The sequence below is a fragment of the Agelaius tricolor genome, unplaced genomic scaffold (genome assembly GCF_023055355.1).
Source record: "Agelaius tricolor isolate 1412-34295 unplaced genomic scaffold, bAgeTri1.0.p SCAF_3, whole genome shotgun sequence".
Classification (NCBI taxonomy): Eukaryota; Metazoa; Chordata; class Aves; order Passeriformes; family Icteridae; genus Agelaius; species Agelaius tricolor.
This window is the reverse complement of record NW_027269263.1, coordinates 63,704,812-63,730,693: the sequence shown is the minus strand read 5'-3', so window position 1 is coordinate 63,730,693 and position 25,882 is coordinate 63,704,812. Positions and strand designations below refer to the sequence as shown.

At 45.2% G+C, this 25,882-nt stretch overlaps 2 protein-coding genes across 9 annotated transcripts in view; both read left to right on the top strand.

Annotated features, from left to right (window-relative positions):
• CDC123 (cell division cycle 123) overlaps positions 1 to 3,854 on the top strand; it is a 52,102-nt gene extending 48,248 nt beyond the window's left edge. For all 5 annotated transcript variants that reach the window (XR_011678737.1, XR_011678739.1, XR_011678738.1 and 2 more), the window contains 2 exons: positions 1,448 to 1,679; positions 3,221 to 3,854. The gene's annotated coding sequence lies outside the window, so the exon portion shown is untranslated. The remainder of the gene's footprint in view (positions 1 to 1,447; positions 1,680 to 3,220) is intronic.
• An 11,604-nt stretch (positions 3,855 to 15,458) lies between these two features.
• The window catches only part of CAMK1D (calcium/calmodulin dependent protein kinase ID), a 220,500-nt gene continuing 210,076 nt past the window's right edge, over positions 15,459 to 25,882 (top strand). For 3 of the 4 annotated variants that reach the window (XM_071424098.1, XM_071424096.1, XM_071424097.1), the window contains exon 1: positions 15,460 to 15,819. In XM_071424098.1, the coding sequence (XP_071280199.1) occupies positions 15,728 to 15,819 (92 nt within the window). In that variant the 5' untranslated portion in view covers positions 15,460 to 15,727. Of the gene's footprint in view, positions 15,820 to 25,882 lie in introns of all 4 variants that reach the window. The other variant, XM_071424095.1, reaches the window with a different exon arrangement.

The following is a 25,882-nucleotide window of genomic DNA, read 5'->3' as shown; positions in this document are numbered from 1 at the left end:
CCCCAAACAAGAATCGTTGCTTTTCAGATACAGAAGTGGAAACAAATGTGCTCCTTAGCACGTATCTTCTCTCATTGATAAACCCCTAAAGAACCATGTTCTCTGCTGATAGAAATCAGCACAGCTCCAGAGTTAAACCCTCTGAGATGCTGACCACAGCCTTACAGGCAGAAGTGATTCAAAGAGTAGCACTGTGGCTCTTTGAACACCAGCTGAAGGCCAGTGGGGAGCAGGGAAGGTGCAGGAAATGGTTTTGGGAAGCAGCTCATATTTATCTCCGTGCCACCTGGGGCAGCTCTCCATGCAAACCAGGGGGTTTGCATAAAAAAATAAACCTCAGGCTCTCATGCTGATCTAGCAGGCACTCAAACTGTGCTGCACTGAAACAATCTGCTCAGGATGCATCCTTCCCCTGCCCAGGACAGAGCTCTGCCCCAAGGACCTGGCTGGCTCTGGCATCATCTCCTCCATGGATGCTGGTGCCTGGCTGCTCATGCTTGGTGCCAGGGCATGGTCAGGGGGATGCTGGGACCACAGCTGGTGGCTCATGCTTTCAATTTATCCATGCAAATTTTGAAAAGAAAAAAAATCCCTTTTTTATTTTTTCTGTGCAATGCCACCCACTGTGTATAAAAAAGCCCTTGGTCCCTGACTTTGCTCCTTCTATTATGTGATGATCAAAAAGGTGATGTTTTTACCCCATGGTGTTTCCAGGGGACAAGAGGAGCCAGTTCATATAAAGCAGTCCTGGTTGGAGAGGCCTGCTTCATCTCAGCTGCAAAATTAGGATGATGTTTGTTGTAGCTCTCGCAGCAAAGGAGGCCTGGAGGCAGAATTTTGAGGAAACTGCTGAATGAGGAATGTTTTTGGGAGTGTCACTCCCTCAGGGAGGGCAGGGTGAAGCAAAGCAAGTCCTTGATTTCTCAGTTCAGCACAGGGCACATCAAGGCACAAACAGGCTGTGTGAGAGCCTTTTGCTGTGGCTAACATTGCTTTAGCATCAGTAACAGGGTGGCAGAGCATCCCTAGCAAGGCCACACTGCCAAGCCATTCAGCAGAAAAGATGCTTCCTTGGATGTAAATTCATTTTACCAAGGCTGAAAATAGCCCAACCAAAGAAGCTCATAATGGTGAGTAAGTGCATTGCTAGGAAAGGGGGAAAACGGGTAGAAAAGTGTTTATCTTAAAGATTACAGAGCAAGGAAGGAGAGTCCTTTCTGCCATGCTGAACAGCAGGGCTGGGAAGGTGTGAAAGCCCTTTGGGTGCCCACACAGCCACACTTCACCAGGACTGAGCAGCCAAGGATGGAAGTAATGCTGAATTCTGTCCTAAGAATTGTGTTTTCTTACTAAATTTTAATTAACTTTCCCCAAATGTCCCTTGTTCCTGTACAGTATGTAAAAGACAGTGCCAGTTACAAATATCTCTATATTTCTCTTTATTTAGGTCCTTGCACTTCTACAGTTTCCACCACTCCAAACTGGGAATAGCTGTATTTTGAATTCTCCACTGGAATTTTACCATGATCTTGCTGCATTGGCTTCAAACTGACATTGGAGAGGGGTTGATGATGGTGATGGGCCACCTTCAGACCTGCTGGTCACTGCTTGGCACTTGGAATGCTGAAGCTGGGAACCATCAGGCACAGCTGGATAAAATCAGGATGTGAAGTTGCCTGGTATGAAACTGCCTCAGCCACAGTCTCCACCATATATATCATATATACCATATACAGCACAAGGAGAAGCAGGCCCAAACTGACACCCACAAGACCTGCACCCACTGCTCCCACACCACAGCCACCCCTTGGGGTGCTTTTAATAAAAATTGTTCCCTAACAGGAAAATATTCCCACTGCTCATACCCATGCATGCCCACTTGGCTTTCAGCTTGGTTTCTCCAAATTAATCCAGACTTCTCTTAAGGGAGAAAGGAAGGAGATCTTGTTTTTCTTATGACAGTGTAAAGGCAGATGAGGGAAGAATATTAAGAGGAGTAACAAGAAGATAGGAAAGAAGTGAAACCAGCCCTTTTTTCCTTCACATGGTATACACCCTGAAGGCAACCATTGTGTGCCAAAAATGAACCTTTTTTATTTTCTGTCTGGGAGGTGCTTTTTAAGGAGAGCAAGGCACTGTGAGTGTTAGTGCAGAGGGTCCTCCTGGAAGAAGAAGTGGCCCAGAGCTGGGGGATGGGAGGCAGTGGCAGGGCAGATGGGGCTGTTGTGCTGGGAGGCAACAGGAAAAATAAACGAGCCTGTGTTGGTTCAAAAACATCACAGATGTGGCTGTTCCAGGCTTGCTGGTGCAGTGGGTTCCTGGAACTGTTTGTCTGAACATCCACCCCGTGTGCTCAGCCCCTGACAAACACAGAGCAACCCAGGGTACAAGGAGAGCCATGTCACAGTGCTATAATGAGATGTGTGGCATCATCGAGCTGCATCCCTCTCCAGGAGAAAAGCAGGCATTTCTGGAGCAGCCTTTTTCATTAACTAAAGGAGCTCTTGTTGAAAAATAACCCCACCTGCTCTAAACTTAATTTTCCCACTTGGTGCATAAATTAGGAGTCAAAAAAACTGGGTCAAACAGACTCTGATATTCAAGGTTTTTAAGGAAGAAGCAGCAGCAGGTCTAGCACAGGGTCTAGCTTAGATGCATTTTGTTTTTTCCAGCTTGATTTCCCAGTTGTTCCGCTCTGACAGGGAACAGTGGTTTCATCTGCACAGCAGATACACCCAGCACTAAGGCTGAACATGAACAGCGCATGCACAACCTCCAAGAAGTCTGAAATCTGAATCTTTCCAAACAGACCCTGCATGTTTGGTGGTGTTTGTTTTCCCAAGTCAGCAGAAAGCTGGAAGTAGATGTACAAGGGTAGGATGAGCTCACCCTAATTCCCAGGCTTTTCTCACACTGGTGAAGTCGTCTGCCCATAGATCTGTGATTATCTGGCTTCAGGTGTCTGTCAGATACAGACCCTCCTGTCAGCTCCTTATCATTTGACCCTGGCCCAGCATTCCTAGTTAAGGCTGATTAAGGTGAAAACCAGTTGTATGACATTCCTGTGGTGCACACAATCCAGCTGGATGAGGCAGGATAATGTTTCCAAGGGTCTGCAGTCTGGGCCAACATTAGTTTTGAAATGAACAGGCTTCGAGCATGACATGGGAGATCTGGTGGTGGACATAATCACTTTTCTCTGTGATTTTTTAAAACATAGAAGCAGCTGACAACTGGACTGCTGACATCCAAAACTCAACCTGCTCATTGGCTTCTGAGGATGGAAATGTTTCAACTCAAACCACGACTGCAAATGACACCCAAGTGTCCTGGATTGCCAAGCAGATTGTGTTCTATTTGCCATCTGTATGGCAGCTGTCTCCTGTTAACTGGGCAGTTTTCCTTATCTCTTCCACACCCAATCCTCCCTCTGGGGAGACATCTGCTGATAACAGCTGTGGAATGTCACTGCATGGCTGATAAGAACTACAGCATCCCACTGGGAGATGTGAGCCCAGAGGGAGGAGCGAAGCATTCCTACCTGGATATAATCTGGAGATTCTGGAACACCAGCACAGCTTCACTGGATTTTCCCAGAGAAACAGCAGCTGCCTCTTCCACTGGATCTTCAGAGAAAGACTACACCCTTCTACAGGATCCCTGCTCCAACAGAACCACCCCTGACACTGCAGGAGGGCTGCAGCCACAATTCCAATGGGACTGCTGCCAACAGCCTGATCCACAGGGTGTCAGGTTGGGTTCTGACTCTGTCAGTGTTGTTTTAGTTTACTGCATTGTTCATTTTATCTTTTTATTTTCTTCCCTATTAAAGAACTGTTATTCCTGCTCCCATATATTTTTGCCTGAGAGCCCCTTAATTTAAAATTTATAGCAATTCGGAGGGAGGGGGTTTACATTTTCCATTTCAGGGGAGGCTCCTGCCTTCCTTAGCAGACACTTGGCTTTCCAAACCAAGACATGAAACTAACAGGCCCCCATACTTGCACAGGTGAGGTTCATGCTTCAGTTCTACAGAATGTCCACCAAGGTCCATTTTGTAAGGGAAACTTTTGCTCAAGTATTTGAAGTCTTACCATGAAGATGGAACCAGGACAGAACTTGCTCTCCAGCAGGCCAGGTCTAAAGTGTGGTTAAACAAGGACAAAACAAAGGTCATATAAGACAGAAAGCTTTTGGTTAAGGGGATTGAATTTACATGGAAAAGCTCAGTGAGGAAGATGGTGGTGCACAGTGTAAAACCCAAATTAGATCTTATCTGACTACACAGGCACTGGAAACACACAGAAAAGGTAAAACACAGCTCAGTTCCACTCAAAATGCAACTCATGGGAACAAAGAGTAGTAGGATTCCTGTCTGGTGGGATGGTGATCAGCTGGGAGATGCTGATCCAACTCCATTTAGGATTGGGGAGAGGAAGGTATGAGGATGCAGTCAGGTGGTGTCCTCATGAGCACAGAGAGGTGGTGGGAATGCAGGCTGACACAGGGCACCACAGTTTAATTAATGTCAAATAGAGTGAGATGGAAGAACAGCTGGTGAAGAGATGTAACATTCACTCCAGGCTTTTGCTTTAGTTGGAGACATGGACAAAATGACACAGGGACTGAAGCTCAGGTGTGCATGAAGGGTTTTGTGTTAAGGCCAATGAGCCCCAGTGAAACTAAACCAGATTAAAACATGCCAGTGACTGGGATGATGAGGCCATCAGCTTCTCTGCACCTCAGTTTCCCCCTCAGTAATGAGGATGATGATGATGCTTATCAAAGAGCATGCAGTGGGGATAAATCAAGGCAAGAGCCTTGATGGCAAATAGGACAGAGACCACCATATTCCAGCAGAAATTACCAGAAAATCGAGGTGAGGAGCCTTTTTGTGACAGCTGCTGGGGTTTTTATGTGCCTGTAGAGCAGAGTGTTCACAGCAGCCACTGCTCATAGCCCTGTGCACGTGTGGGAGATGGGGGAAGGCAGGCAAACAAGAGCCTGTGAAGGTTTTGTTCAGCCCATAGTTGACTTGAGGGACAGTTTGGCAGCTTGATGATGGGGAGGAAAAGTGGGTATTGCTAAATGAAAGAAGCAAAGGTGGATAAAGCATTCTGGCTTTCCTCACTTTTTATGCCCATGCAAAGTTAATTAAGTGAGAGTGCCTAAAATGTGCCATTCAATTAAATGAGTTTTCAAAGAGCACAAAGTGAACTTCCGTTCCATCAGAGAGAGACACCTGAATTGTGGCACAAGGCTTGGAGACACAGGTTTGATTAAACACCTTGTAACAACATTTATGGGGCTGTAGCTTCTACAACAGTTAGGGGAAAACACATAGTTTCAGCTTAATTATAGAGCTCTGAAAAATGAGGTTCACCTTTCTACTAAGAACCTTTGCCTCACCATCAAACTCTGCACAACTCACCCTCTGGAGATCCTTTCACAGTCTGCTACATCCCAGCAGGCATGAATTGGCACAGGTGGAGGAATCTCACGAGCTGACACTGGCCACAGCATCCTGAAAGTCAGGAATTACAGTAAAACTTTCCAAAAATTGTTTGATTGTGCTAAACAGAGGCAGCTTCTCTTTTCAGATCTGGCAGTGAATGAGGCTTTTGGCTACAATTGCAGAACTGGATCTCTTCTTTGCTTGGCAGCTTGTCTGGTCAATTATGTTGTGTAAATGGAGAATGGCTTGCAAAAAGTGGAGGGCACAGATTTAGCCCTTGAGCAGCTTCAGCTGAGCTCCATCACTTGTTTGCTGATGGGGATGTTTGCTCTGTGCAGGGCAAGACAGTGATTAAGCCTGGATGCAAAAGTTCATCCCAGGTTTACAGCTACTCCATGAGTAATGCCTGGTCCTGTGAACAGGATTATTCCCTGTGTTAGCTGTCCCTTGTCAATGCAGGTCTGAGCTCAGATATTTACCCTCCATGGAGGAAGAGCTGAGCTCCAGGCACAGCCCAGGGCAGTGCTGATGTCCCTGCTCTGGAGAAAAGAAGCTCCCATGCTTTTCTGAAGCACCCACTGAATTTGGGGTCTGTCTGCCAGGGAGCACTATGGCATGGCCCAAACCTATTGCAAAATCATGTTTTATGTAAAGAACAGAAATTCAGATTTGAATAAGCTCATGCTTGTGGTGTTTGTGAGGATCCCCAGGACGAGGTGAGAGATGAGAATCTGACTTCACGTTCTCAGAAGGCTGATTTATTATTATATTATATTATATTATATTATATTATATTATATTATATTATATTATATTATATTATATTATATTATATTATATTATATTATATTATAGAATGCTATACTAAAGCTATACCAAAGAAAAAGGATACATCAAAAGGCTTAACAAGAATGATCATGAAAGCTCGTGACTGACTCCTCAGAGTCTGAAACAGCTGATGGTGATTGGTCATTAATTAAAAACAATTCACATGGAACCACTCAAACATTCACCGGCTGGTAAATAATGTCCAAGCCACATTCCAAAGCAGCAAACACAGGAGCAACAATCAGATAATTATTGTTTTCATTCCTCTCTGAGGCTTCTCAGCTTCCCAGGAGAAAATCCTGGCCAATGAGGATTTTTCAGAAAATATCATGGTGACACATGCTTATGTAAAACTCTACTTTTCCCTTCCAAGCCAGTGGTTCCCCTTTCTCATGTAGTCCCTCTTTACTCATTAGGTTTTTTTTTCCCCCAACCTCTTCATGAGCTTTTAATTGGTCCCACCGTGGATTTGAGGATCTCCAGCTTCCCATGGCCTGCCAAGGTCCACCCAGCTTTTTCAGGCTGGAAGAGGACAGGATGCACCCAGGAACATTTCTGTCACGTTTCCATTGTCACCCCTGCAACGTAACCCTGTTGCAGCCCTAAATAATATATTGGGATGGGGAACCTGCCCATTAATTAAAACTAAACCACCTCTTTTGGGTTGATTTGGGCAACAGGACTCTGTTTTGGCTCGTGTCCCATGTGCCCATCACTGGCTGTTGGCACTGTGCTGCTCCTTGCATGTGAGTGTCAGCCTGGACTTAATGTGGTGACTAAAGTTAATTAGCAAAGCTCCTTCTCCCATCGTTATTCAGCAACATTAATGTCTGTGGAAGGAAAGAACAAAATGAGCCAAGTTCATTTCTCTCCTGTGAAAACCCCGGAAAAATAGCCATGTTCACCAAATGGGAAAAAGAGAAAATGAGGAGATAAAAAAAATTTAATTTCCAGCTTCTAAGAGGACCTTACCAATAACAACATAAAAGATAGCTGAGTGTTCTGCTTAAATGAAAAAAATGATTACTTTGCAGGCAAGTGAGTGGTTTTCCATATCTTCTTCCCCTGCTTCTGTCATTTAATTTTTTTTCCTTCCACTTTTATTATTTGACTCCATTGATGTGGTGAGATGGTGCTGGAGGCTATTGACATTTCCCCTCCGTGCAAGTGGAGGTGACATCCAGAATAAGTCACCTCCTTTGGAGGGGATGAGTCTGGCCTGTGACCCCTGGAAGTGAGTTGTGTTGATGCAACATTCACATGGCTCAGATAAACACATCAAGCTCAGGAAGATGAGAACTCATAGTGCATTTTCAGCCTTAGCAGTGAAATCACACAAAGCTGAGGAGGTGTGGTGCATCCTCAGGGCAAATGTGGACCCAGTGCAACCATGAGACAGGCTGGAGAGGGAAGAGGGGCTCTTCCATGGTTCCAGTCAGCATAACTGTGACTTCTGAGTGCTTCACAGGCAGCAGTATCTGGCCTCTAAGTGCTATTTTGGGGTGCACAAGCCAAGTTCCTCGATGGATAATCCATTGGACAAAAGAACAGTGCAGAGCTAAACCAGCCAAGCCCCACATCCTACACACTTGAGTCCTCTTGTGCACTTGCAGCCTCTCCAGGCTCCCTGATGTCCAAACAAGGCAACATATCTTTCCAGGGAAGAATAAGTGGATCTCTTCTTTCTACTCTGACTTCTCATTTTCAGTAGACTCCTCTTTTTGGGCTGGTCTGTGATGGAAATGGGTACAAAAGTCAATATTTGTTGGGGGTGGAGAGGACCAAGAGGCAGAGGCACAGAGATGGTGCAGAGAGAGGTGTGATCAGACAATCCTCCCTTGCTGAGGGCATGGGCTGTTAACCCCACTTAGACAGAAGTAGAAGACAGCCAGGTTGTGTAAAGCCAAAATCCCAGGAACCAGGAAACACCAGAATTAACAGCCTGCACAGCCACAACGTGGGCCTTTCTGCACATCAGATGTGAGGCATCCTTTAATTATCTGATCACCTATCATTTGGGGTTATTTTAATCTGGCCAGTTGCTCCAGGCCACGTTAACGTGGAGCACTGCTCCAGCCGTGCTCAGCATTCATTTCCTCGGCAGCCCCGGCACCTGATCAATATTAATGCCTTTATCTGCACAGCACTCCTGCCCTATCTTTAGCTGGGGAGCTGAGCCACAGAGAGATTAAGGCCAAAATGATCAAACACGTTTGCTAATTTTGGGTGCTCGATTCGCAGCAGCGGGGATCTGATCTTGCCAAGTGTTTCGCGGTGTGCCTGAAGCTCCTGCTGGCTGTTCCTGTCCCCCAGGGCAGATCCAGCCCGACTGCCCTGCCTGGGGCAGCAGGAACAGGAAGAAGGAGAATTTTTTGGGCAGCAGGAATAGGAAGAAGGAGAATTTTTTGGGCAGCTCCTTTGCTGCACAGATGAATTTCCTCTGCTGAACTGTTCAGAGCAAAGGAGAAATCCAGTGGGAAAAAACCAAACAAAAACCAAGTGAACCTGCATTGGCCATCAGTGTGGGCCCAGGTGGCCAAGAAAGCCAAGGGTAGCCTGGCCTGTATCAGCAATGGTGCTGGTCAGCAGGACCAGGGCAGGGATTGTCTCCCTGTACTCAGCACTGGTGAGGCCACACCTCAAATCCTGGGGTCAGTTCTGGGCTCCTCATGACAAGAGAGGGATTGAGGGGCTGGAACATGTCCAGAGAAAAGCATCAGAGCTGGGAAAGGGTCTGGAGCACAAATCTGATGAGAAGCAGCTGAGGGGGGTGTTTGTCCTGGGAAAAAGAAGGCTCAGGGATGATCTTATCACTCTCTACAACTCCCTGACAGGAGGTTGTAGCCAAGTGGGGCTTTGTCTCTTCCCCCAAGTAACAAGGGACAGGACAAGAGGAAATGGCCTCAGTCTGTGCCAGAGGAGGTTTAAATTGGATATTAGAAAAAAAAAATACTAGAAGGGTTGTCAAGAACTGGCACAGGCTGCCCAGGGAAGTGGCTGAGTCACCAGCCCCGAGGTATTTAAAAGACATGTAGATGTGGCATTTGGGGACATTAGTAGTGGCCTCGGGAGTGCTGATCTTAAAGATCTTTTCCAATTTAAATGATTTTACAGTGTCAAATTGGAAGTCTTTGGGAACCTTGTTTTTTTGATATTTTTGCAGCTTTTCAGTCCTTGCTTCATCACCCAAAATTTTTTCAGTATAAATTTCGGAGATGTAAAGTCCCCAAGTATTCCCCTCAAAACCCAAGTGTGCAAAGCCAATTCTGCCAAATTAACTAGAGAAAGATCCAGTTCTCATTTTTACCAGTATTCATCTCATTACATATCATTGATCTCAACAGGTGCAGCCCATTGGATCCTGAGGCAAACCTCCAACTTCACAGCCCAGGGTCTGAGAGAGGAGGTGTGGAGCAGGGTTTGTGTTGGCCATGCTGCTCTCTAAGGCCATGAAATATCCAGTGATTTCACACTGGGTGCTTGGCACCAGGGAAACACCAAGATCTGGGACCCCAGAGCTCAACATCAGGAACTGAGTGGGGTGTGTGGTTTTGCCCTTTGTCCCTGGGAACATTTCCTGTCCCTCCTCCCCCATCCTCCTGTGTCGCTGTAATATTTTTTGTAAAATCCCTTCACCAGGATTTCTTCTCCGGGGAAGTTGAGAAGCCTCAGAGAAAAATGTAAATAAGAATTATCTGATTGCTTCTCCTTGTATTTTGCTGCTTTGGAATGTGGTAGGTGATTCTTTCATTGATTCCACGTGAATTGTGTTTTCTTAATGACCAATCACAGCCAGCTGTGTTGGACTCTCTGAGGAGTCAGGAGTTTTTATTATTCATTCTTTTCTAGCTTTCTGATGTATCCTCTGTCTTTCTACAATATAGTTTTAGTATATAATTTCTTTTAATATAATATCATAAAATAATAAATCAGCCTTCTGAGAACTTGGAGTCAAATTCTCATCTCTCACCTCATCCTGGGGACCCTCACACCACCACCACACTCCTGTCCTGCCCATCTCTCATCCATTTCCTGCTCCCTGTCTGTGTCCTGCCAGCTCTCCCATAGCCCACATTCATCTACACCCCCTTGTTGCTCCTTTCCCTTCTGCTTTGACAGTAATAGGGTTTTTTTTCCTCCCACTACACTTTTATATGACCATGATTTACGACCCTGGGTTTAAAGATTTATTGCAATGCACACATGGCACAGCAGCCCATAAGTGATGTATTTAGCCTGGTTATTATTCTCTTATATAGCAATTTTTCCAAAGTGAAACAAGCAGCCTCATGTTGTCAAAACTATCGTCCTCTAACTTCTGAGGTTTATTCTGAAGAGAATAAAACCAGGGAAGAGAAGCAACTTAAAGAGGTTGGCTGGCATCTGCAAACCTCACAAGTAATAAAAGCACATGGGAGCTTAACCAGGCACCAGATGGTTTTCAGGCAATTAATTGCAGGTTGGGGATTCACATCTACATCAGCTCTTGTTCATTCCTCTTTACAGAAATGGTTAAAAACCTGGCAGAAATTTAAACTCCCTCTGAGAAAAGCAGCAATGGCAACACCCATCTATCACCTCCTCTCCCTTGCTTTTGCATGTTTTAGGACAGTGTTTTACCTAGGATGAGCAAGGGCCTTGGGTCATCTTAGACAGCTTAAACTCATCTAAGGCTTTAATGTGCTTAAAGGTGGTGGAAGGACATTGATTATATTTAACCCTTAAACCCCACAGACAGCCGTGTACCTAAGACAGGCAGAAGTCTCTTGTTTGGGATGGATTTGTGTTCCTTTCTTCACATGCATCCTCTTGATGTACAGACAAAGTCAAAGTCCCCTAAAATCACTGAGAAATCTTAAATTAGCTCAAAAGAGCACTGCTGTTGGCATCAGCAGCAGCAGGTTCAGCCTTCTGTTGTGGACATTTTTAGAGCCAAGTTTATCTTTGTCTGTACTGAACTTGTGGTGTCAAAACTGATCTGGGAAACATTAAAACCCAACCACATCCAAGAGTTTCACCTGTGGTGAAAATCCAGAACCTGTGGTTCCCCATCAAAATGCATCTTTCCAACTGCAATTTTAAAAATTACTATCCAATTGAAGAAATAGTAGTGATTATTTTTTTTTTAATAAGCAACTTTCTCATTTAAATAAACATTTGAAATTGACAGTTAAGGGAAACAATTTTGTCTCTCTCTTTTATGCAAGCAAAACTTGTCATAATTTTATTTTTTCATGCCTAAGCATACTACCCAAGAGAATTTTCTCCAAATTTCCAAATGGGGCACAGGCTGGAGCTGCAGCATCCCCACCATTGGAAATGCCAAGGAATGCTGTGAGTTTGGATGGAATTATCACTGTGCCGGGCAGACCTGGCATCTCAAAAAATTAAGACCTGTGCTGCCAAATTTGAAGATGCCTTGCCCCAGGATTTTACTTCATCTCAGGCTTGTCTCAGAGGCTGTGAAGCATCCAAGATTTAATTTTGTTTTGAGTTTCTCACCAAGGTCTACAGTCGTGGATGACAGCGTTGCTATCACTGCCCATGAGAGCAGACCAGCACTAAAACCTGGCTCCTCCTATGTGTGTGTGAGACACCAATAATCCACTTCTCACTGGGATTGGCCCATTTTTTTCTGTCAGAAGCAGGAAACCCACTCTCTGAGGTTGCTACGTGGTAGGGAAGGCAGCAGAGAACAGCTGTGGGCTTGAGTGCTGTTTGCTTTACACTGCTGCTGCTCCAGAGCTTGAACGTGAGACTTTAACCCTAAATATGGCCATGGATAGGGGGGTGCTCATCCCCTGAGCTTGGACCCCAGCAGCTGAGCCACAGCCACGTTTCTGATGTTCTTGCAGAAAAGCATCAATGGTGCTGATTTGTAATTGGAAAGGAAGATTATATTGTATGACTCATACATGATGCTGGGGAAGAGGTCTGATATTATGATATTTAAGCACAGGAAAACCAGGTTGTCAGTGGAAAAGCTTGAAAAACAGGCATGGCTCCTTTATTTATGCTCATGATAAACTGATTTGCACAGTGCCCATATGAAGGGTCAGCAGTGAACGGGGCCAAGCACAGCCACACCATACATGGCCAGCCCCAGCATCAGCTGGAGGGACCAAGCAGTAAAAATACAATTTCAAATACTACTCCAAAAATCCTATCACTTTATCCTGAAATAAAATATCTCATACAGAAATCAATTTTTAATTTCTCCCCTAAATTCACAGTATTTCCAGAGAAGGCCTTAAAAAACAGTTGGAACTTGTCCATCTGCAGTGTCAGGGTTTGGTGTTTTGCTGTGTGAGTGGCTGGGGGCATGTGCAGCTGCTTCAAACACAGCCACGCCTGCTCATTAACTGATTTCTGATACAGCCCTTGGCAGGGCTGCAGAGCAGGCCCAGGTAATGAGAGATGGCCTCTGTGCAGCCACTAAAAGGGCTTGAGTTATGTTTTATTGTCAGTCTCAATGCTGGCATTTCTGTGCATTTCATTTTACCTCTCTATGGCTGCTCTTGTAATCGGGTTGTGGTAATTAAGCATTGAATGCAGCCCTGCAGATCCCCACAGCTGCAGCACGCCCTGCTCCTCACAGCCACTCCAGAGAGGACTTTCCACATAAGATCTTAATTTTTTAGAAATACCTGCTCTTCAAATAGCTCCAATAGCTCTGCAGGAGCCTGTCAGTCAAGCAAGATTATAGACTCTCTAAATTCAGGCTGACATGACAGACTGTAATGACTTTGAAGGGGCTTTTATGGTCTATTGTGCCAGTGGTCCCTGCCTAACAGAAGCATCTCCAACACTTCTCTTGAAAACTGTAATGGCTCCAGAGACTTCTAAACTATCAGTTACTTCAATTGTGAGTTATTTCACAAAGAAAAAGCACATCAATGTGATACTAAAGGTGTAGGATAAATAAGGAAAATAGAATTTAGATTTAAATTCTGGAATTAAAGCAATTTTGACCCTGAGAAATGTCAGCATTGGCAAGGATTTGAGCAATTTTAAATAAAACTTTTGCTCGCTGAAAGCCAAAATGGAGAAGTGGATGGCACTGTCTGTGCAGTGAGATTTTAATGTGATGCCATAGGGACCAATGTGGTGTCAGAAATAAAAGTGGTGGATGATTTTGGGATGCCATAGCCCAAAGTAAATTACAATGCTCATCTTCTGGATGGATTTGGCCTCTTTGGCCTCCACCATGCTGGAGGTCAGGGCAGACCATCACACTTGCCCTTTCTGGCTTCACACTCTCTCAATCTTCTCCTGAAGGCAGGAGCATGGCATTTCTAATGCCACATGATTTACGTGTGAAAGAGAGGGAAAATGTCACAGTGGTGCTGTTTGAAGGGCAGCCTGGGTTTGGTAGTCAGCTGCAAGCTTTTAGGTCAGTCCCATCTCTCATTTGTGCAGCAGGGTTGTGAGGCTCCCTGGTGACACTCCCATGGAGTGACTGCAAATCCTGAGGGTGCTGAGAAGATGGAAGGAAGTCAGGAGCAGAAGGAAACCCGTTCCAAACCCGTTTGGCAGCACACAAACATCCATCGTGGGAAATCCCAAGATGTTTGGGCTGTCCATGAGGCTGGACAGAGCATCAGAGGGCTGCAGAAATGAGCCACAGGAGCTGGCACACACACGAGTGGCTGTGCCCAGCAGAGGGTAGCATTGCCCAAACACCCCGACCTGTGCTCCAGGTTTTCACTTTCACCCACCTAGGAATGCCCACCTCTGGCACAGTCCCTTTGAGATGAGAGGCACAGCTTAGCCCATACCCAGGGAAAGCCTCATGGGCTGACACTGTGCAAATTCTGCTCAGAAATGACAAGAAATCTGGAAAATCAGCTTCCAGAATAGGATTTTAAGGAATCTGTTAAAAAACACAATACATGTTAAACAGTGAAGTGCATACAGTGCATACACATTTGTTATTTAGCTCCTTGTATTTGGCTTCATTTTCAGGCCCTGGTTTGATGACCGGGTTTGGAGTTGGTCAGGTTTGGAGCTGCTCCTGAAGCACCAGAGTGCCTGTATTGCCACCAGCAAAGCCTCTGATTTGGTCACCTAACTTGGGTGTCCCAAATTACACTTTTTTAGTGCCTCATAGATTCCAAAACTGAAATCCAAAGACCTTAACTATAAACATCTCTCAGTTAGCGTGGACTATCATTTTCTCTGATGCCTGACGAATCCTGCCTGTCAGCCCGCATCAGAGCTCAGCCCGTGCCCGATGTGACGACGCTAGAGGTCTCAGTGTCGCTGAGGAAAAGCCGCTTTTAGCAATAATGCCATCCCCGTTTGCGTGTGACAGGCGAGGGGCCGGAGCCGTGCGGGGCTCGGCCGGCGGTGCCGGCGGGGCGGGAGCGGCGCCAGGGACCGGCAGCGCCCACCCCCGACCCCGGCTGCTGAGCCCTCTCAGGGTGTTGGGGTGCCCCGGCTCCTTGGGCAGGGCTGGGTGAGGGTGGTCCTTGCCGAGGGATGGGTTTTACATCCCAGGACTGTGTGTGCGTGTGCGGGCCAGGTGGGCACCGCCGCCCCCGCGCAGAGCCCGTCCAGGCAGCGCGGCCGCTTGTGCTGTGCCTTTTTAATTTCCCTTTTTTTTTTTTTTTTTTTTTCCTTCCTGGCTTTCCTTTTTTATTTTTTTTTTCCCTCTCGCTGCTTTCCCTCCCCTCCCGTTTGACGTGCGTGGTTTTGGTGCAATGCGAATTATCTTCATTCAGTCAGGAGGGGCAGCGCCAGGCAGCAGAGCAGCGGCGGGGCTGCCTCCTCCTTCTTCCTCCTCCTCCTCCTCCTCCGCTTTCTCCTCTTCCTCCTCCTCCTCCTCCTCCCATTGCCATAACAACCACGCACAGCCGCTCCGCACCGCACCGCGCCCGGCAGGCTGAGCATCCCATGGGGCCCCGCACGGGGGTGGGGGAAGAGAAACACTGACCTCCCTCCAAAAGAGAAAAAAAAAACAAACCGAAAAAAAGAAAGAAAGAAAGAAACGAAAAACAAACAAACAAACAAAACAAAACAAAAACAAAAAAAAGGGACTTTTCGGCGGGGCGGGTCAGTCAGGGAGCAAAGTGACCCCGGGACGCGGGTGCGCGCAGGGGGACGGAGAGACGGGGCAGCCCCGGCAGCGGCTCCGCGGGGGGAGCGCGGAGGAGGGGAGGGGAGGGAAGGGAGGGAAGGGGGGAAGAGAAAGTTGGGAGGAAATAGCCCAGGAAAAGTGACACTCGCGGAGCCCGCCGGAGCGCGGAGGAAATAAAAGCGGCGGCGGGCAGGAAGTGTGAGGAGGAGGAGGAGGAAGGGGAGAAGAAGGAGGCGGAGGAGGAGGAAAAAGAAGAAGAAGAAGAAACAGCAGCAGCCGCTGCCGCCGCGGCAGAAAAGAAAGCAAAAGCCGCCCGAGGGCTCGGAGCCGGCGGCGCGGCATCCGCGGGGCTGCGCGGCGCGGCCATGGCCCGGGAGAACGGGGACGGCGGCGGCTCCTGGAAGAAGCAGGCGGAGGACATCAAGAAGATCTTCGAGTTCAAGGAGACGCTGGGGACGTAGGTGGCGGGATTGGGCTGCGGGGCCGGTGGCGGGCGCTGTCCCTTCCCGCGGGGATGCGCGGGCTCTGCGCGGATGGGTGCGGGTCTCTGCGCGGGGGTTTGCGCACCCGCGACCCGCGCGTCCATCCCAGCGACCTGGGAACACGGAGGAAAATAGAATTAATTGTGGGGCAGGAGCTGGGCTAGCATCACCCCTCGCCCTCCTCCCGTCCCCCCCCAAAAAAGGGATAAAAAGGAAAAACCCCAAGTGTTTTAAAATATTCATAGAAAGAGGAGACAGGGGGAGGTTTTTTTCTTGATAGTGCAAATGCGGTCTGACTCGCACGCTTCCCCTAAAGCCGATGGCTGCAGCTATTCGTGGACAGACGAGCAGAAATAATCGGAGTGGATTGGATGTGTTTTAGCTACTATGCTTAACTGTTGTTGGGCTTTATTTGTTTTATTTATAGTGGCGGGGCATAAAGATTAGTAAAACGTTAGAGTTGGTTTGTTGGGTTTTTTTTGGTTTTTTTTTTTGAAGGCTGAGAAAAAACACGCACAGATGGTGCAAGGAAGCGGGGTACAGGCTGGAGCCTTTTTGGCTGAGCAAAGAGTTTTATTTTTGTTTAAAGTAATTTTCTCGCTCAGGATATTACAGAGGTAGGGAGCCGGGAGTGCTGGAGGAGCCGGAGCACGGGCTGTGTGTGTGTATACATGGAAATTAGAGTTGGGTTGTATTGCCAGGGCTCCTCGTAGCTGTGTCCCCACAGCTTGAATTGAAACTTCCAGCGTGTCTCGAAACCAAGCGCTCTTAATCCCGAGTAGTGTTTTTCCTACGCTCCGTGCCACTTCCCAAACACAGCTGAGCAAGTTTTGACTGTAATATTTGAGTTTTAAATTTTTTTTTGAGTTTTAATTATTAATATTTGAGTTTGTTGCTGCTTCCAAGGGAAGGCTCCCTATTATAAGCAGGGTATTTCTGGTTCGTGGGCTCGCTGGTTTCCTATAAACAGGCTGGAGGTTTAACATGGAGCTGGGTCAGCTGGATAGCAGAGCCCTCAGGGAAACACTGACTTAGGAAATCACATAAATGCCTGTCCAGGTCTCTGAAGAAGCAAAATGCAGCGTAAGAGCCAAGTGTTGTGGTGTATCCTTGTCACCCTCATTGAGTTTTTGCTGTGAGAATTCCATGCTGGGAGAGACGTGCCCTGCTTTGCCAGGTTAGGTGTGCAGTGCCCTTCCTGAGCAAAGGGGTGCTGGGGAGGAAAGTTTGAATGCTCTGGGATTTGTTGGGGCAGCAGGACAGTTCACTGGGGTTCCCACTGTACATCCCTCTGAGATCTCTGTGGTTGTGGTGTTGAAGCCACCTGAGAGGGTTAATTTGTGCTGCTGAGGGGGTTCAGGAGGAATTAATGCTGTGGCCTTGATCCAGATCCCTCTGTAGTTAATGGGAGCTGGTGTAGGTCCCAAGGAAGGTAAAGCTGGTCAGAGTTAATAGTTATGCATGTTAGCATGGCTGTTGCAAATTAAATTCATTAAATATGGCCAATTAGCGCCTCAAACTATTAACTGAGCCTCACAGTTTGGTAAGTCCTTTCTGATGGGAGTAGAAGTGAAGTTTTCAAACTTGACTTAACAGTCAATCTAGAAAGTTTTAGAAAATTAAAATAATTGGATTATGAACCTGGGCCCACATAGAGAAAATGGAGCTGTTTTCTTTTCCAGCCATAGCTGTATTTAATTATGAATATCTGTGTGTTTAGCAGCCTACACGTGGGTTACCTTCTGGTTGTGCATTCCTTCCCTTCCAAGGGCAGGCTGATAATTAGAAGATTTGAATCTGAGTTTTGGTCCTGTCCTTGGCCATCCACCAGTGCAGCACCTGCAGTTCCTACCAGGTCTGGTGTGACTTACCAGGATGTGAAGCTCCTAAAAAAAAAAATTTAGGCCATTGCTGTGCAAATCATTGAAGTGTCTGTTCCATTTCCACTGAAGGCAGTGAAGGGAGGTTCACTGATTTGAGCAGCAGATATACAGGGTCCAAGAGCCTAAGTGATGGGAAACATTCTCAATTATTGATAAGAAAGTATTTAGATAGGAATTAAGCTATATAAGTAGAAATAGCTTTAAAGTATTTGCACCAAAACGTTTTCCTCTGGCATTATTTAGGAGCAGGGTTAAAATCTGCTTTGATCCCTCCTGCACTGTAAAGCTGAGCTATGTTGGACAGCCAACACTTGATCTCACTGGCTAATAGATTTTTCTCTAGCATGGAGTGAAAAACTTGGCATGTCACATGAAATGTACTGGATTGTAGTAACTGTATTTTGCATTTCTCTGCCATTCCATTTCAGAATGCCAAAGTGCTAAAAGCACTTTTAACAGAAAAACAGCCCTTTTTCATGCAGCTGTCTTATCTGCCTGTGGTAAAATTGGCTAGAGGAAGAAAAGTACTAAATCCCCAAATCAGGGAAGAAAGTGAAAAAGAAACTTTAAAAGCATATTTTATTTCAAGTGCATTGATTTGTGAATGTTAAATCTATGTGTACACCTTAATAATGGTTTGTTCTCAGAAAAGAGCCTTTCATCTGGATAAAAGCTCTTCAGCAGATCTTTAACATGGGAGAGTTGAAGTTTGCTGGAATTATTAAAAAGATCCTAAGTCAGTTAATCATTACATCATTTGGGCTTCAAGGAAACTCTAATGAGTAGCCAGCTCTCCCTTCCAGAGCTGGAATAAATTATTTACACATCCCAGTAAATCATGTCCAGCCACATTGATGCTGAAATTGAACTGGATGTCATGTCCAGATGTAAGAAAGCAGCTCTTTTCCACCCAAAGAATTGTTTCCTTTGGTGGTCTGTGTTGTTTGCTCTGCTCTCTGCTGTTGGACAATAATATTTTTCTAAAGAAGTACCAGCAATGCAGTGGTTGGCTCAGATGTACTCAAACCTGTATTTACCCTATTCTGTATTTAGGCAGATATTAAGGCATGTGCAATCTTCTTTTGAGGCTGCCATCTCAAAAGAAGAGTGTCAAAAAAGATTTTGGTAATATTAGTCAATATTAGTGTGTACTTTATAATACATGATTATTGGTATAGTTTATATGTTATTATTTTGCAATATGAATGATGGTCCTGATCGATTCTTGGCCTGGGCCAGTCCATGTGGGACAGTGCACCACACTCCATGTGCACAGGTTCATTGAGTGCCCCTTTTGGAACTGGACCTGTTTGCTGCTAAGCCATTGACAGTGAAATTACAAACCCTGAAAAAGTAGCTAGGAAAAAATAAGTTAAAGATGAAATAAAATCATTGCAATGGGCCAGACCCTCAACTAATGTAATTTAGAATCCCTTCCAAGTCAATACAGGTGTGCTTGAGGAAAGAAGAGGATCTGAGTCTTGTCTCTTTATATTTCCACAAATTCACCTATTGAAGCTCTACTCAGTTCCCCCTGGAAGACAAATTGAGAGGGGAATTGAAGGCCTGCCTGGAGAGGGGGATTTCTGCCCCAGCCCTTGAGAGAGGTGAGGTTTCACAATAGCAGGAATCTGAGGAGTGATCACAGAAATATCACTTTTTCCCCTCCACATTTACAGTATATTATTATGCTAAGGCATTTTAAACCTTAGGTTTTGACATCTGAGAAATAATAAGAAACACCATGCCACCCAGCAGTCAAAGAGGAAGGTTCCATGACTTGATCAATCTAATTAGATCAACCCCCCATTTCTAAGATACCTGTAATTAGGCCTAATTGACATCAGAGTTCTAATATTTAGAAAGGCTCAGACTTAGTAATTATGAAAATACCAGTTCTGTCCTTAAAACTGATGTAGTGGATTCCTTAAAGCTTAGTGAGGATAACAGAGGGAGCTGCATGGATATGGCCATAACATAGTAACAGCTGGGTGGGAAGACAAATACACTTCAAATAAGTTTCCAGCACTTTCCTAAAACACAGTATAGAGAAAACATATGGGTGGTTCTGTTTTCCTCTCTTCTCTGGGGCTCTGTGGTAATTTTTGGTTCATCTGTGTCACTTCCATGCTCTTACACCATTTGATGGGCTCCTGGCACCCTCCGTGGCTCTTCCACACACCAGTACGTGCTGGTTCATGCTGTGGGATGAAGTCACTCCTCATCCTCCTCTCAGATCTCTTTTCTCTCTCTCACACCCACGTGCACACGAGCACACAGCTCATCAGGAGCCCGTACGTGCTGTCTGCTGTGTGTCTGTCCTCTCACGTCCTCCACGGCGCCTTCCCCTCCCTGCGGCCTCTCCCTGCCTCTCCGGAGCCCCTCCACCTCCTGCTCCTGGCTGCTCTGGGTGCTCAGGCCCTCAGGGGGGCTGTGCCTTGGCTCCCAGCAGTGAGAAGGGGCTGGTGGCAAGGACAGGTCCTGGCAGGGGCTCCTCTCTGCAGGGAAGGGGCTGGGGGGTACCAGAGGGCTCAGGATCTGCTGCCTCTGGTCAAAGATGCTGCCTTTCCATCAACTAAAGCCAAAAGCACTCATGCTACACTCACACAACAGATCATTTAACTTGAGGCACCATGCAAGTTACTCAGTTCTTCCCTACTGATTTTGGAAGTTCTCAAGACATGCAGAAAGACGTTGATATTTGTGTTTTCCTTGGCTCGATGCCCCCTGTGATGATTGAGGGGTTTGTCTGATTTTTGAGTTTCTGCTGACATTACCAACAATTGCTGCCTCTCTTTTATGGCACCTCAGTGAGGCAGCAGTGGCTCTGTCAGATTGTTTCATATTTTCCTCAGTTCAGTATTTTCCTCCTTTTTTTTTTAATTAAAGAAACATTTCACCTGAAAAAAAAAAATCTTCAGGGGAGCAAATGCAGTCGGCTGAAGTTGAGGTGCAGGTTTTCAGGAGCAAAGCTGATGAACCACTGGAGCAAACCATGAAGGCAAGTGGATCTCATCTCCTCTGGGATGAATTTCTGGGAGCTCTGAAAGCTCTCAGGCTACAAGCAGTAGGAAAGTGCCTCTTGTCCATGTTTACAGAGGAAGAGAGTTCATGGTCATTTCTGACCTTACAGTCCATAACTCTGGGAATCTCGCTGTCAAACCCATGTGGGGTCAGGGATAATTCTTTCTGAGAGGTGCTTATAGCACCTCTCTCAAATCTGTGGGAGGAGTGAAAGCTGAGGTCCAAATATTAATGTTTAACTTAGTGGTGTGAAACAGCTCAGATGTTTTAGTCTGTGTATTCTATTTAGTGAAAGCAGAAAAATACTGTTAGGACTCCTTTAAGGTGATGCATTTTATTTTAAATCAAGTAATCCTGTTTGCTATCTCCTGGCATAGATTTCTATCCATTTTGTTCTTGAAGGCTTAAAGATAATGAGTTGGTATCTTTTGATGTAAACTGTTGGTCTTCCTTGAACAGTTACAGAAAATTACAGGTCTGAGGGTTCAGCTGGAATTGAAATGGGAAAGAAAGAAAAGTAAGATAGCCAATGGATTTAAAGGCTGATGCTGAGGATTGGGAAAAAAAAATTGGCAGTCATTGGTGGGAAGGGATTTTTGACAGCTCTCCAGCACTGGTTCACAGGTGCATTTTGGAAAGTGCTCGTTTGGGGCAACAGTGTAGCCTAAAGGCCAATTTTCTTTCATCATGTGAAATTAAGGTTTCAAAATAATAATCAAAAGCTTTCAGGTGAATACATAACTGTGGAGACACACAGTTGCTGTATTGTCAGCTCACATATGTGCTCATGCTTTCTTTGTCAGCATGTTTGTCTGCAGGTTTTGATGCCTTGCCTCATTTTTCCCCCTGCCTCGTCCCTTTTTCTGTGGATATTCTCTTTCAAGTATGCCTTGGTCCTGTCTGAGCTCACCTGCATGCCTGTGCAGCCAAGGAGGGTGCTTGACCAGCAAGGGGAGCGTAAGACATTAAGGCTGGGGACAGTAAGATATCAGGGTTGGGTTGGAATAGACAGTTTGGGTTTTCTCCTGCTATTTTTTGCTTAGGAAAATGTGATCCTTGCCTCAGCCAACACTTCATCTCAGTCCTCAGGACTTCAGTACAACAAATATCTGTTCCATGACTTCTCTTTGTGTAGGGCAAAGCATGCAAAAAAACATTGGTGTTTTTTGGCAGCCACAGTGGTAGCTGACACCCCAAAAGCTCCCAACAAGCAAAACCCAGAGGGTGGAGAGGTGGTGGACAGAGCTGAACCCAACTCTTTGGAGCCCTACAGCAATCCTTTAACCAAAAGTCTCTTGTTCCCATCACAGCCACAACACAGTGGGTGTGAGAGCCTTCTTCTCCTGCCATCTGGAGCAGCCTGTCTGCTTCCTTCACCCTCCATCTGCTTTCACACAGGAGCTGAAAGATCTCTCCATGTATGTCTTCCTTCCTTTTTGCCTCTTTTTCTCTCCACCTTGGTTACTGACCTCAATCATTTTTGTTGTCCTTCACACCCAGTTCTCTTGACTACGTGCAGAGTATTAGTTGGGGTTACTTAATCCTTCCAAGCATCCAAGGATACAATTAATATTGAATAAAGTGGTATTGTTTTGGTCTGCTTGACAATAACAGGCATTTATAATAGGATTCTGGATTTATTGCCAGTAATGGTATTCACTTAACCAGTGACTCACAGTTTATATTCATGATTACTTAATAGGACCTAATTTTCTAGTCATTTTAGATAGCAAGAAAACAAGTTGGAACTAAGTGGGTGCTGTTAGTAAACAGGTAATGAGTGAAAGGAGGGATAAAAAATTCCTCGGGGCAGCGATCTGTCATTTTCATTGGAATTCAAACCACCTTGCATTTCAGTGCTTCTCTGTAAATAATAATTAACAACAATAACAATAATTTGCAAACATATGTGTGTGATTGGGCTGTTGTTGAGTGACAAATAGCTGGCTTAGCAGTCAGAATGTGTCTCATTTCTAGCAATCATAGTCTTCCTTAAAACCTTTCCATCAAATCTTAACACCAATATGTTTTTTTATTATCTGACTTGGCGGTTCCTATAATTTTCCTACGAATGTTGTGCCAATCACTTTTGAAAAAGAAAGCTATAAATAACAGATTGTTAATAAACTTTTGAAGGCCCTTTCACTGATGTTTCCATGTTGAAAGCTGCATATTGAGTTTTATGCCAGAATTACTCACCAAACAGATTGTATAAGGTTAAATCAAAATAATGCTCTTAAGCAGAATTTTTTGGCTGAGTTAAAAAGCCTTTTTTCTTCTTCTTTTTTTTTCTTTTAACACTGGGTGTGCTAAGAAAAAGCTACTGGGAAGCTCTGTTTTGATCTGATCTATGTGTAGAACAGCTGAGCACAGTGCTGGAGATCCTCTGTAATAATAGCTCACTGATTTTGCCTGATCTTTTCCTGAATAATATCATGGGTCACAGTTAAAATATCAACAGTTTAAGACAACTGGACTGCATAAGATAAGCTCTTAAAATAAATTTTTAAGTGTGAAATGAGAAGAATCAAATAAAGAAAAAAACATGCTGGCTTAGTTGTATTAAGGATTTATTTCTATTTTAATTTTTTTGGTTTGATTTTCTTATATTCCCAATTGGAGATAAACCAAACAGTTTCAGTCTTCTTAGAGTCTCCAGGAGGTACAAAAAGGAGGTACTTGTAATGATGGAAATAACCAGGAGCAGCAACAGGGTAAAGAATTGTGGCATCTCCCAGCTAGATCCTTTCCTTTGCACTTTTTCTGCAGGATTCTTCTCATTTTCTTACTCTTCATGCTCCCACTAATTTAAGTTGAGGATTTGAAGATACATTCTTTCAAGCCTGAACACCCCAAAGTTGGGAATTACATCTGAATCTTAACTCCAGCCTTATGCAGGGGACTCTCCTGCTTCTTTTAGTAGTGGGCACTGTGTCAGCACCAAGGTCCTCAAAATCTATTTATTTGTATGTGATTCACCCAGGGTCATCACACATAAATCATTTTTACTAGCTAAGGTTTGGAGATGCAGAGCACTGTCTCTGGGCTGTTGGTAACAGCGTGGGTGCTTTATTGCTGTGTTGTTTCAGCTGCTCAGAGGAATCCAGAGCTGCCCAGAGCTATAAAGAGCTGGAACAGTCCAGGCAGCTCCTGGGGTGATGTAGGATTGCTCCCAGCAGGATCCCAGCCTCCCAGCCCAGCTTAAATAATTCAAAGGACCAAGCTTCAGCCAGGCATGTTTTCCATACAAACTCACCAGCTGTGACCCTACTGCCCCACTGTGATGGGCAAGGGCAGAAATGATGGAATCTATTGGATGAAAAACTGTGGAAAAAACCCCCAAAATTACACAGAAAATCCAAACAACACAAGAGAGAGCTGAAGGGAGAGGAGAGCACTTAGAGGCTTTGCAGCCACATGGAGAACTCCTCTGGGGAAGGCACAGGCTGCTAATCAAATTTAGCCATAGTTGAGAGAGATTGCTGGAGCATCCCTGGATGATGCTTCACTGTTGTTTTGAGTTGGCTTGGAGATTTCCTCCCACTGCTCACTCTTGTCTTCTCCTGCCTCTCAGGGTAAGTAGCTCAGCCATGAGGCCTGTGGTGTTTTGGGAATTTCAGGCATAGCAAAGTGCTTGGTGTGTGCTGCCAGTGGCACAGGACACTGCGAGCTCATTAAACTCCATCTGTGCTCTCCACGCTGTTTTCTTGAAGAACACCTGTACAAATTCAAAGGCTTTGTCTTTCACTTTGGGACATTTTGTAGCTGCAGCCTGAGCTATCTTAAGGACTATCTAAAGCTCTGGGATCAGCATCAGCCTTACACTTCTGCTTTAATGGGATTTCTTGCCGTAGGGGTGTAATTAATTTGTTCAACTTTTTTTTTTTTGAGGGGAAAATCTGACACTGTTAAGCTTTTCCATGGGCTGATGATGAGCATCACAAAAACACCACCTCCTTCTCTGGGTGTAAGCCATAGTGTTTTGAGACACCTTCTCTAGCATAATTACATAGCAACCTGAATATTGCAAAGCAAACAAGGTCTCCCTCCCAAAATAAAATGCTCTCAAATGTAAAAAAAGCACCATGAAGCAACACAAACCCCTTTTATCTCTTCTAGGGAGAAAAGAGGGGGGCAAACAACTCACAGCTTGTTAGCCAAGTTGCTTGAAGCACTATGAGAAGATGCTTAGATAAAAACATTAATGGAGCAGAAAAACAGTGTGTCTCCTTTTGGCCTAATGACCCAGGCACTGGAGCAAAAGAGAAATAATTTAGAAGGAAGGGAAATGTCCCCTGTCACAGGTCTGACTTATGCCTTTTAGGAAGGAGGAGGCTATATATTTAGGTGTCTGGGGAGATGTACCAAGAAATGAGCTGAAAAAAAATGGTTCTCAAAGTCACATAGACACAGGGCATAGAGGTACTGCAGGCTGCAGGGAGGCTTCTGGTCTTGGGCATGTTAAGGTGTATCTGGAGTAATTTTACTGGCTAATTTTCCTGTCCACTGCCATGTAATTTATGTCATAGACATAAATTTTATGCCCTTAAGAGAGAGACCCTGAAAGAAAAAAAGTATCTTGGAGAGCACTGTAGGCAAGTCCACTGAACAGGTGTCTCTGATGAATCTTGTATTTTTCATGGAAAGCAATGAAGTGATTGAAGGATTCCTGAGTAAGAGCTGAGATGATTTGTGCCCAGAATGCAGATTTGCTCCCTTTTGCTACTGCTGGAAGGGAACATAGCAGGCACTAAAGCTGAGAACAGGCTGGTTCTGCAGGTGAGGGGAAAGAAGAAAGGGAGACCAAAGGGGCAAAGTAGAGCAGAGGGATTCAGCTGCAGCTTAATTGACTCTAGAGACTTGTAAATCCCCTTCCTTGTTCATGAGCTGGAAAAATTCATAGACTTGGGTCTTTTGGACAGGACAGCTTGTATTGTATCAGTACACTTCCATCATATTCAGTGACCACTAAAATGACTGGAAACTTCAGTGTCAGTGTTTGACCTGGAGATTGTGGGGTGTTGTGACATCTTTGTCTTGCACTGCCACGTGCTTGTGAGGAAGGTGCAGGAGCCCTCTATGTACATATAAGTAGATACAGGTCTATTGTGTGTGTGTATAATATTATATA